General features: G+C 31.9%; 1 protein-coding gene across 1 annotated transcript in view; it reads right to left on the bottom strand.

Moving 5' to 3' along the window:
* Window positions 1-10350, bottom strand: part of LOC137658646 (uncharacterized) — a 31228-nt gene extending 20878 nt beyond the window's left edge. The window contains exon 1 of the mRNA XM_068393591.1: window positions 9863-10350. Coding sequence (XP_068249692.1) covers window positions 9863-9927 — 65 coding nt within the window. The 5' untranslated portion in view covers window positions 9928-10350. The remainder of the gene's footprint in view (window positions 1-9862) is intronic.
* Window positions 10351-12500: the final 2150 nt, after the last annotated feature.

The raw sequence follows: 12500 nt of genomic DNA, 5'->3' as shown, positions 1-12500 counted from the left end.
GCGCCAAGCCTCCTCTCCATCCAAGCAAGACCAGGGAGGGCCAGGCAGTGGCTGCTGATGACTCAACAGATAGACCTATAGGTTCCCCAAACCCCCCAACCTTAGCTCACAAGGATGGTAAGGTTGCAGACACTAATGGCACTAACGAGTCTGAGCGGGACTCGAACCCCCGTCTGGAAAACACCAGGCAGAGACGTTACTAATCAGGCCACAACAACCCAATTGACATGGACAGCGGCGACCAAGTTATATTTGATATCTATAAATCTCTTTCAAAAGTCTAAATAGTCATTCTTTATGCAATTCAAATTCTTCTTTATTAAATAAATGAAATAGAAAAAACTTATAGATTTAAGGGATATTTCATTGCTCATTCATTTCCTTAATGTATCATTAAATGACAGCATGGCAAATGAATTATGAAAAATCAATCGGCATGACAAATTAATCTTCATTTTCTATATATCGAGTCTACACTCCCTCATTATTCAACGATAACTCTTGATAAATTTCTTACAAATATATTCTTGCTTGTATTTTTAAAACGATGAATTCCGCAAACCCAATTAAGAGAGCTATTGACTCACGGATTGGATGGATTAAGCAATTTGGACCGTGCGAGCCAGCGCGAGAAGGAGAGACCGAGTAGTCATACAACAACAATACAAAGTTGAGAAGGAGGAGATCCAGAGAGAGAGAGAGAGAGAGAGAGAGACGCACCAGAAAGAGAAGGAGAGACCGAGTAGTCATACAACAACAATACAAAGTTGAGAAGAAGGAGATCCAGAGAGAGAGAGAGAGAGACGCACCAGAAAGAGAAGGAGAGACCGAGTAGTCATACAACAACAATACAAAGTTGAGAAGAAGGAGATCCAGAGAGAGAGAGAGAGAGAGAGAGAGAGAGAGAGAGAGAGGGTGTGTGAGACACCAGAAAGAGAAGGAGAGACCGAGTAGTCATACAACAACAATACAAAGTTGAGAAGAAGGAGATCCAAAGAGAGAGAGAGAGAGAGAGAGAGAGAGAGAGAGAGAGAGAGAGAGAGAGAGAGAGAGACCAGAAAGAGAAGGAGAGACCGAGTAGTCATACAACAACAATACAAAGTTGAGAAGAAGGAGATCCAGAGAGAGAGAGAGAGAGAGAGAGAGAGAGAGAAGGAGAGACCGAGTAGTCATACAACAAAAATACAAGGTTAAGAAGAAGGCGATTCAGAGAGAGAGAGAGAGAGAGAGAGAGAGAGAGAAGGAGAGACCGAGTAGTCATACAACAAAAATACAAGGTTAAGAAGAAGGCGATTCAGAGAGAGAGAGAGAGAGAGAGAGAGAGAGAGAGAGAAGGAGCATGAGAGGGAGTGTGAGACCTCGGAAGGAGGAGAGACCAAAAAGTCATACAAAAACAATACAAGGTGCTGTGGCTAAGGAGGTCATTAATGTATAATATCTTATAATTTCATTCACTTGCTGTGCATTAGTGTCAGATTATGTACAACACTCGTATTTATTACATATAATTTCCTTTGATACATAGAAGAAGGGAAAAAAAAAACTATTCCCTGGAAATTTTAGTCGTTATATTTCAAAAAATTTTCTGTCTTTTAAGGAAAGATAGTTTCACTTGTATGAAAAAAAAAAGTTTCATATTTGGTTCAAGAATTTTTAGTTATTGACTTCATTAAAGTAAACCCTGATTCTATTCCAAGATAAGTATTTCACCAACATTGCAAACACTACTTTTAATGATTATTAATTAATATATTCTGAAATCTTATTGAAATTTTAAACAATCTAATCTATATTCATATTTTTAAAATTTCAATCGTTTTATCGAAATATTTAATCGCTTCACAATATTAAAAGTAACAATCTAATTTTCCTTTACCTAAGATTTTCAAATCCCATTTATAATACTATCCATTCACCTTACTAAAGAAACAATCTGTTGCTTAAATAATCTAGCATTCATTCACTTAAATTTTTTTGATACCCTTTATAAGTAATAATATCCTTTCACTTTATGAAAGTAACAATATTTTCATTCTTTTTTTAAATTTCCTATCTCGCAACAATATTTTCATTTTTTTCTAATTTCATATTTCACTTATAAGTAACACTATCCTACCCCTTTATTGAAGTAACAATATCTTCATTTTTTAAAAATTTCATATTCCACCTATAACACTATCCTACCCCTTTATTGAAGTAACAATATCTTCATTTTTTTTTCTAATTTCATATTTCACTTATATGTAATACTATCCTACCCCTTTATTGAAGTAACAACATCTTCATTTTTTTCTAATTTCATATTTCACTTATATGTAATACTATCCTACCCCTTTATTGAAGTAACAACAACTTCATTTTTTTCTAATTTCATATTTCACTTATATGTAATACTATCCTACCCCTTTATTGAAGTAACAACAACTTCATTTTTTTCTAATTTCATATTTCACTTATATGTAATACTATCCTACCCCTTTATTGAAGTAACAACATCTTCATTTTTTTCTAATTTCATATTTCACTTATATGTAATACTATCCTACCCCTTTATTGAAGTAACAATATCTTCATTTTTTTCTAATTTCATATTTCACTTATATGTAATACTATCCTACCCCTTTATTGAAGTAACAATATCTTCATTTTTTTTTCTAACTTCATATTTCACTTATAAGTAATACTATCCTACCCCTTCATTGAAGTAACAACAACTTCATTTTTTTCTAATTTCATATTTCACTTATATGTAATACTATCCTACCCCTTTATTGAAGTAACAATATCTTCATTTTTTTTTCTAACTTCATATTTCACTTATAAGTAATACTATCCTACCCCTTCATTGAAGTAACAACAACTTGATTTTTTTCTAATTTCATATTTCACTTATATGTAATACTATCCTACCCCTTTATTGAAGTAACAACAACTTCATTTTTTTCTAATTTCATATTTCACTTATATGTAATACTATCCTACCCCTTTATTGAAGTAACAATATCTTCATTTTTTTTTTCTAATTTCATATTTCACTTATATGTAATACTATCCTACCCCTTCATTGAAGTAACAACATCTTCATTTTTTTCTAATTTCATATTTCACTTATAAGTAATACTATCCTACCACTTTATTGAAGTAACAACAACTTCATTTTTTTCTAATTTCATATTTCACTTATATGTAATACTATCCTACCCCTTTATTGAAGTAACAATATCTTCATTTTTTTTCTAATTTCATATTTCACTTATATGTAATACTATCCTACCCCTTCATTGAAGTAACAACATCTTCATTTTTTTCTAATTTCATATTTCACTTATAAGTAATACTATCCTACCACTTTATTGAAGTAACAACATCTTCATTTTTTTCTAACTTCATATTACACTTGTAAGTAATACTATCCTACCCCTTCATTGAAGTAACAACATCTTCATTTTTTTCTAATTTCCTATTTCACTTATAAGTAATACTATCCTACCCCTTTATTGAAGTAACAATATTTTCCCTTTTTTTTTAAATTTCATATTTCACCTATAAGTAATACTATCCCTTCACTTATTAAAGTAACAATCTGGTATCCAATATTATTAATTTGTCAAAAATTTTCAAATCTCATCTATAAGTCATAGGCCTTCACTTTATTAAAGAAATAATCTGCTGTCCAACTAAGCTAGCATACATTCACTTAGAATTTTCAAGTCCCATTTATAAATAAATCTTTTCATCGAATCCTACAAGAATATAACTAAGTATGAGGTCTAGTCAAAATTATATAAAAAATCGTCACACAAAAAACAATTGACTGAAGTCACCATGCATCCAAAAGAACATATAAAAAAAATTACATTAACCTAGCAAAGGAGTCCCATTTATTAATAAATCTTTTCATCGAATCCTACAAGAATATAATTGTATGTATAAGGTCTTGCCAAAATTATATAACAAATTGTACCACACAAAACAATTAACTGAAGTCACCATACATCCATATAAAAAATTATATTACCCTAGCCAAGACATTGTTCAGTGCCTACTTTCCCCTTGGTAAGGGTACTAGAGACTCTTTAGCTATGGTAAGCAGCTCTTCTAGGAGGAGGACGCTCCAAAATCAAACCATTGTTCTCTAGTCTTGGGTAGTGCCATAGCCTCTGTACCATGGTCTTCCACTGCCTCGAGTTACAAATCTCTTGCTTAAGGGTACACTCGGGCACACTATTCCATCTTATTTCTCTCCCTCTTGTTATTTTGATGTTTTCTATAGTTTATATATGAAAGATTTATTTTGATGTAATTGTTATTAAACTTCTCTTGTAGTTTATTTCCTTATTTCCTTTACTCACCGGGCTATTTCCCTTTGGGAGCCCTTGGGCTTATACTTGTTTACTTGTTTTGGGTTTAAATCCAACCCTCCAATGAAGTCGAGTGAACTACTTCTCGGGCGGGTCCATATTAATCATCTAACGAAACATTTTCATTATAATTTATACAATAATTTGATTGTAGCATCTTCCAAATCATATGATCTTGTGAAAAGTAATGTCTTTAGTTTCTTCTTAAATTCAATTGCTCCCTTTAGGTCCTTCATTTCAGTTGGCAGTTTATTATAATGTCTAAGCGCACAGTAGCTAAAAGCCCTTTCACCAAATTTACTATTTGTTCTTGGTTCAGATAGCCTATGTTTGTCAGTCATGTGTCTTATGCTAACATTTGTTTCTAGTTCTAGTTTGTTCGGGCATTCTTTTAGATATTTTGGTTCATTTTGGTTCAGTATCTTAAACGTTAGTAAGAGTAGCTTGTATTCAATTCTCGCTTTTACCGGCAGCCAGTGTAATCTAATTAGTGCAGGGGTAACTCTTTCCCTATATATAGCATCGATAAGATAAAAAAAAGGTTTGGTAACATTCCGGGTGAGCCAAGGTTATTCGTCTTACGTTCCTAATCGTGAAAGAATCTTCCGCATATTATGAAATCTCAAATACCAAAACGGGTTATTTGAGTTATGCAGAACTTACTTTTCGCAAGACAGTTTAAATAATGATTATTATTACACTTGAAAAATAATTTTTTCTTTTTTTCTGTATGGATCGGTTTTTGTGTTAAATTTATTTGTATTAAGATAATAAAACTGGATATATATATACATATATATATATATATATATATATATCTATATGTATATATATATATATATATATATATATAGATTTATATATATATATATATATATATATATATATATATATATATATCACAGTATTATATACACACGTGTGTGTGTATGCGAACGTTCGTGCAACAACACTTCCTGGTGTCTCGTAATACCATTCTTGAATTTACCATCGAAATGCAAATGAGGATTTAGGGAGTGGGTGGAGATGAGAAGACGAAGAAGGAAGTTAGGCGTTGGAACCACTCCCAACGTTTTGTCCTAATAAGGCCAGCTATGGCAAGCTGCATGGCGGTAGCTGAAGAAGAAGTTGAACAGAGGTCAAACCTTACAGGAAGTTAAGGTATCCTAATTATTATCATTATTATTATTATCACTAGTTAAGTTATAACCCTAATTGGAAAAGCAGGATGCTTTAAGCTCAAGGGCTCCAAAAGGGAAAATAGCCCCGAGAGGAAAGGAAACAAGGAAAAATAAAGGTCAAACCTTACAGGAAGTTAAGGTATCTTAATTATTATCATTATTATTATTGTTATTACTTGTTAAGCTATAACCCTAGTTGGAAAAGCAGGATGCTATAAGCCCAAGGGCTCCAATAGGGAAAATAGCCCCGAGAGGAAAGGAAACAAGGAAAAATAAAGGTCAAACCTTACAGGAAGTTAAGGTATCTTAATTATTATCATTATTATCATTATTATTACTTGTTAAGCTATAACCCTAGTTGGAAAAGCAGGATGCTATAAGCCCAATGGCTCCAACAGGGAAAATAGCCCCGAGAGGAAGGGAAACAAGGAAAAATAAAGGTCAAACCTTACAGGAAGTTAAGGTATCTTAATTATTATCATTATTATCATTATTATTACTTGTTAAGCTATAACCCTAGTTGGAAAAGCAGGATGCTATAAGCCCAATGGCTCCAACAGGGAAAATAGCCCCGAGAGGAAGGGAAACAAGGAAAAATAAAGGTCAAACCTTACAGGAAGTTAAGGTATCTTAATCATCATCATTATTATTATTATTACTTGTTAAGCTATAACCCTAGTTGGAAAAGCAGGATGCTATAAGCCCAAGGGCTACAGCAGGGAAAAATAGCCCAGTGAGGAAAGGAAACCAGGAAAAATAATTTTTTTAAGAGTAACAACATTGAAATAAATATCTCCTTTATAAACTATAAAAACTCTTGATTTAAGCATTTCATCTCTTGGGTAGTTCGCACAAACAAGTAAACACCAAGCAACTTTCTTAAGAGGCGATCTTCAGAGGGGTTCTGATTTACAAAACAAATGCAATGGAAAATATTAATATTGTAATAAATGACTGAGTTATTCCCAGTTTGTGGGATACGCCCATTTACATCTTAAAAGAGTACCGTAGTGTTTTTTTTTTTTTTTTTTTTTTTTTTTTTAAATTTCGCATTGATCAGAACTTACTGAATTGCAAGTAAATTTCAATAATTATTCGGTTTTCTAATATTCCATTTATTTCAAATGGAAATTTTTAAATCATCCTTAAAATGGAAATGCTATTGATTTAAAATTGTCTTTCTTATAATCATGGTAAATCTATAAATCATACTACAAAATTTAATTATATTACCAGCTAACCATGATACGCCCAATTATTTAGAACCTGACCTCGTATATTTATTGCCAAAAGGCTCAGCGCACCTATAAAGGCCCCTACACGCGATCAAATTTTTCGTCAATTAATTGATATCAATTTATTGACGTCAATGAATTGATGGAGAAATTGACCGTGTGTAGGGGACATTGATATAAATTTAATTGAAACAATTTCACTGAATCAATTCATTGAGAGATCAAAGATCCTTTGATATTTATTGATGGGTCTTCAATAAAATTGATCGTGTGTGAGCAAAGCATCAATATATTGATCAATAATTTAGTGTTTTCCCAGCAGTGAAAGAGCACTATTCCTAGAGCCAGAGATGCTTTCATCTCGAAGTTATGAATCAAAGTGAAAATTGAAGTAAAATAATTGACCGTGTGTCGGCACAGTGATTTCCTCAATTTCATTGTCGTCAATAAATTGATATCAATTGAAGAAAAAAAAATTGATCGTGTGTAGGGACCTTAAGACTAAAATATCAGTTAATAGCACTGTCAGAAACTGTTACAAAACAACAATAACAACAATATAAGTATCCACAAAGTCCCTACATCTAATTAGAGAAAACAAGATAAATATCCGAGAAAGTAAAATGGAAAATGACTGAAAGAAGTTATGTAGGGAGAAAGAAAACGGGAGAAAAGGGGTTAAAGAAAGCCAGGAGGAAGGAGGGGGGGGGGGGGGTGATTTTGGAAAGGGGAAAGGGGGGAGGCTATATTCGCAGAGCTGTTGTTCACCGGCGGCCGATAGTCGTAAAATTCGCCCTTGAAATCTTGGCAAGTCATATTCCTTTTATAAGTTCTATATGTGCTAGGCTTCTTCAAAACGGTACTTGTTTAGTGTTTGAATAGATTGGGTAACAATACTACTACTACTACTACTACTACTACTACTACTACTACTACTACTACTACTACTACTAATAATAATAATAATAACTGCGTATACTTTTCACACCACGTAATTATTATTATTATTATTATTATTATTATTATTATTATTATTATTATTATTATTATTACAGCACAATTTAAGAAATAGTTGAATAATGTTAGATTTACTATCTCAGCCCAGGTCATAAAATCAGGTGGTTCAAGTTTATATCAACTGCCAATCAATTTGAGACAAGTTAACCACCAGCTTTTTTCCCTATTTATTCATATTTATCTATAATACAGTTATAAATAAAAAATAATTGTTACTTCCTTTCGAGATACACAAGATCACCAATCAGAGATGATAGAATTAGTATAAAATCCCAATTCATGTCAGTAAAAATAACAAACTCCATCTATATTTATGATATATATATATATATATATATATACATATATATATATATATATATATGTACACACACACACACACACATATATATATATATATATAAATATATGAATATACATATTTATATATATTCATATATATATATATATATATATGTATGTATATATATATATATATATATAAAGAGAGAGAAAGGAAGAGAAGAGAGAATTAAGCTCTTTCCTTCACCCGAAAGTGGCTCACGAGAAAAAGGCACTAAAGTCCCTGCCATACATTAACTACTTGAACCCCATGCAGGAAACTTTCACTCTTTCACAAAATAAGTAGCTTCATAGATTAAAATTATGGGAAAATACATATATACATACACACCCACCTACCCACACACACACACTTTATATATATATATATATATATACACAGTATATATAAATATATATGTATATATATATATATATATGTATACGGTATATATATATATATATATATACATATATATATATATACATATATAATATATATACATATATATACATATATATAATATACATATACATATATAAAGTATATATATATATATATATATATACATGCATATACACACATCTAAGGAGAAAGAAAGTTTCAAGGGTAGAGGTAGGTAATATGAATCTAAACGGACTTTTGTGTAGCTTAGACCAACATTACAAGAAACTTCCACCTGTTTTCAATTTTTGCTAAAAACTTTTTCATAAACGTTATATATTCAGAGAGTAAATAAAACATGAAACCTACATTTTGCTTAATATTGCTTATTCACGAGGAATACCACCAAAGGTAACTGTAGGCCCACTGTAATAGATTGGACTTTCTTCCTTTTGATTTATCTTGTTTTTGTTTGGGTTTGATCAAATGAAAGGCATTACTATGTCCTCATCTGTTACTTTCGTTCTCATAGAAAACAAAAATTAAAATTCTTATCATAACACCAATATCCAAATGAAACTTTTATACGGACTTTCGAGAACACTGAACACAAACTAAATTTCACAATAAACATTCACAATAGCAGAGAACTTGGATCAATTAATCAGTAAATTAATCAATCACAATTAATGGTTTCTCGTTTCTAGTCTTCTCGAATATACAAATAATCTTTTGCACAAATCACGAAATATAAATCGCTTAGTATATCATATCTGAGCTTAAATATTAACTTTTGAAATTCACGACACTCATCACAGCATTAATAAATCCCACAATATAATCCAGCCTAAATCATAACTGCTTTTATATTAAACACGCAAATCACCAAAGAACCGCAATAAATCACAACCTATACACAGAAAATCACTATTAAATCACATTTCGCATAGGTGAACCATTGACTTTTGGCCTTTCACTACATATTACTAAATAGCTTCCAATCACTCAAGGAAAATCACTGTTAATAGAAATATCACTGTCACAGCATATTAATATAATATAAGAATCTCACCACTACGGACAGCAATGAACACTATGTATTATACACTGAAAAAAAATATAAATCACTGAACCTATGAATTATGTTAAATATCCACAAAAAATCACTTACCATTATAAAAAATGAGAATATCTGTGCACAACCTAAATCATAGTAAATGAGCAAAAAAGAAAAAAAGGAGAAAAAATAGAATTATGAAAATTCAATAATTCTATAATTGAATGAGATCAAAATGTTAAAATAAAAAATAGAAAATAACTGAAAAGTCAAGCAGATTAAGAACAAACCAGACCACTACTCACCTGCACACGTACTGCTGTACACAGACGGCTCTCCTCAGCAGCTGTTGCCGACTGGCCCCAATCATAGCGGAGAGAATCGCTTTCACCAGAAGAGCTCTAACGAAACGGGATGCCAAGGTCGTTGATCGCTCCCTTACAAACAGCCTGCACTTTTTCAATCCTGTCCTCTAAGACCTTCGTCCACTGCCTGACTTCCTCCAGGAAACGTGATTCAGCAGTAGGCGCTACAGGAGGTCTACCGGAGTCGCAAGGAATTTTTCGCTTTTCGTATTTTGTTTTTGGATTCTCGCTTGTCTTTCGATAGCGAGGCGCTGAAGACGGGCATTAATAGATAGATTGGATAGGGTTTGGTGTGAATGGGCTTCTAAGAAGGAATCAGAGGAAAATAGGGATGATGAGATGAGATTGGTGATAAAGAGTGATTTTCAAAGGTGTGTGTGTGCCTTACAGCGTCTTCGAGCCGTGTGTGAATCGTTTCAGCCGAACTTTGGTTCTCTGGGCCAAATTATATCGTTGCCAGGGACAGAAGGCTTTTGACGAGGAGGAGGAGGAGGAGGAGGAGGAGGAGAAGGAGGAGGAGGAGGAGGAGGGAGTGAGGACAAATGACAAAAGAAAAATTATGTTGATATAACTCAGGATGATAAATTATTAGCGATTTCGATGTGTATGGACCTTTCTAAGATAGGCCATATATATATAATATATATATATGTGTGTGTGTGTGTGTGTGTGTGTAGCGAAAACTACTTGTTTACATATATAATTACATCAGAAAAATACCTTTAAGTAATAACGGTATAGTCATTTTGACATAAGAAAGTACCTGAAACATTATAAACAAAGTAATCTTTTCAACATTAATAAAAACAATGAACCAAAAACTGCCCTTATGTTACATAAAACACATAACATGTTGGGCAGATATGCCATAATCAATCCGACATATGTAAGAACCAACATACTATAGTATAACCATCCTGAAGTGTAATAAAAGATCTCAGAATGTTGTGTTATTCATTCTGCTAAATTTATAAAAGCAATCTATACTTCATAAACAACATTTCACTTAATATGTATTGTATAAATATTATAAAGAAAATATATATATATATATATATATATAAATATATATATATATATTTATATATATATATACATGTACTTTATATATATATATTTATATATATATATATATATATATATTTATATATATATATATATATATATATTATATATAAATATAATATATATATATATATATATATATATGTATATATATATATATATATATATAGTATACCAACCTACATACATAATCAAACGTTATAAACATGAACAATGTATATACTGTGTATATATATATATATATATATATCTTATGCCAACATAAAATCATAATCAAACGATTACATGAAAAATGTGCACATAAGTTACGTAAAGAATAAAAACAAGAAATATCTTTCAAAAATAAGATCTATAGACATACATTAAACAACTATCATCTTATTAAGAAACATATAATCTATATAGGATTCTGTCATTAAGAATACCTACAGGTTGGTTGAATATAATACTAGATATCATATGAATGCCTAGGGTAACCTAATATCAGGCAATACTCGCTTGGGTAGGAATAGAATTTTAGAATCTAAGCCAAGGCCAGGCAATGGGACAAGGTAATTTCATTCAGGTTCTTAAATATGCGAATACTAATTAATAGCAAGTTTTGGAAAAAACTTATCTACATAATAAAAATACCAATTTAATAAGAAACAAATCTCAAAGTTAATCTTATTGAAACACTTAGCCCTTATATGAAAGATCCCCGACATTATTAGTGTTATAATACACACATAAACACACGCATATATATATATATATATATAGGATAAATATCAACACAACATCGTGTTCAAATAGAAATAAATTTCTACCTCATACTTGGGATCGAAAGCTAGCCCCTTCTAATGAAAAGCCAGGTCGAAATCCTCGGACAGCTGGGTAGCGTCAGGTTCCTATTTCTTTTATGGCCTCTCGTGGCATGGTTGGTTTCGACCTGGCCTTTCATTAGAAGGGGCTAGCGTTCGATCCCAAGTATGAGGTAGAAATTTATATATATACTTATATATATATGTATATATATATATATATATATATATGTATATACATATTCAAATAAGCCATATATTTTTGCTACATTATTGTCTGGATTCTCTTAACGACCTCGGGATCAGAGCCCCAGGCGAAATCACACAAAGACAAGAACTTGTGACCGGCCGGGAGTCGAACCCTGGTCCGGCAAACTTGTCTCTACAAGTTTGCCGGACCTGGGTTCGACTCCCGGCGGGTCACAAGCTCTTGTCTTTGTGTGATTTCGCTTGGGGCTCTGATCCTGAGGTCGTTGAGATTACAAGTTTGCCGGACCAGGGTTCGACTCCCGGCCGGTCACAAGTTCTTGTCTTTGTGTGATTTCGCCTGGGGCTCTGATCCCGAGGTCGTTAAGAGAATCCAGACAATAATGTAGCCAAAATATATGGCTTATTTGAATATGAAACACAAGTCTAAATGTGCAAAAATTTATCATGTATACATATGCATACAAATATAAATACAGTATATATATATATATATATATATG

The sequence above is a fragment of the Palaemon carinicauda genome, chromosome 19 (genome assembly GCF_036898095.1).
Source record: "Palaemon carinicauda isolate YSFRI2023 chromosome 19, ASM3689809v2, whole genome shotgun sequence".
Lineage (NCBI taxonomy): Eukaryota > Metazoa > Arthropoda > Malacostraca > Decapoda > Palaemonidae > Palaemon > Palaemon carinicauda.
Note: the sequence above shows the minus strand (reverse complement) of the source record. Positions and strands in the feature narration are given on the sequence as shown.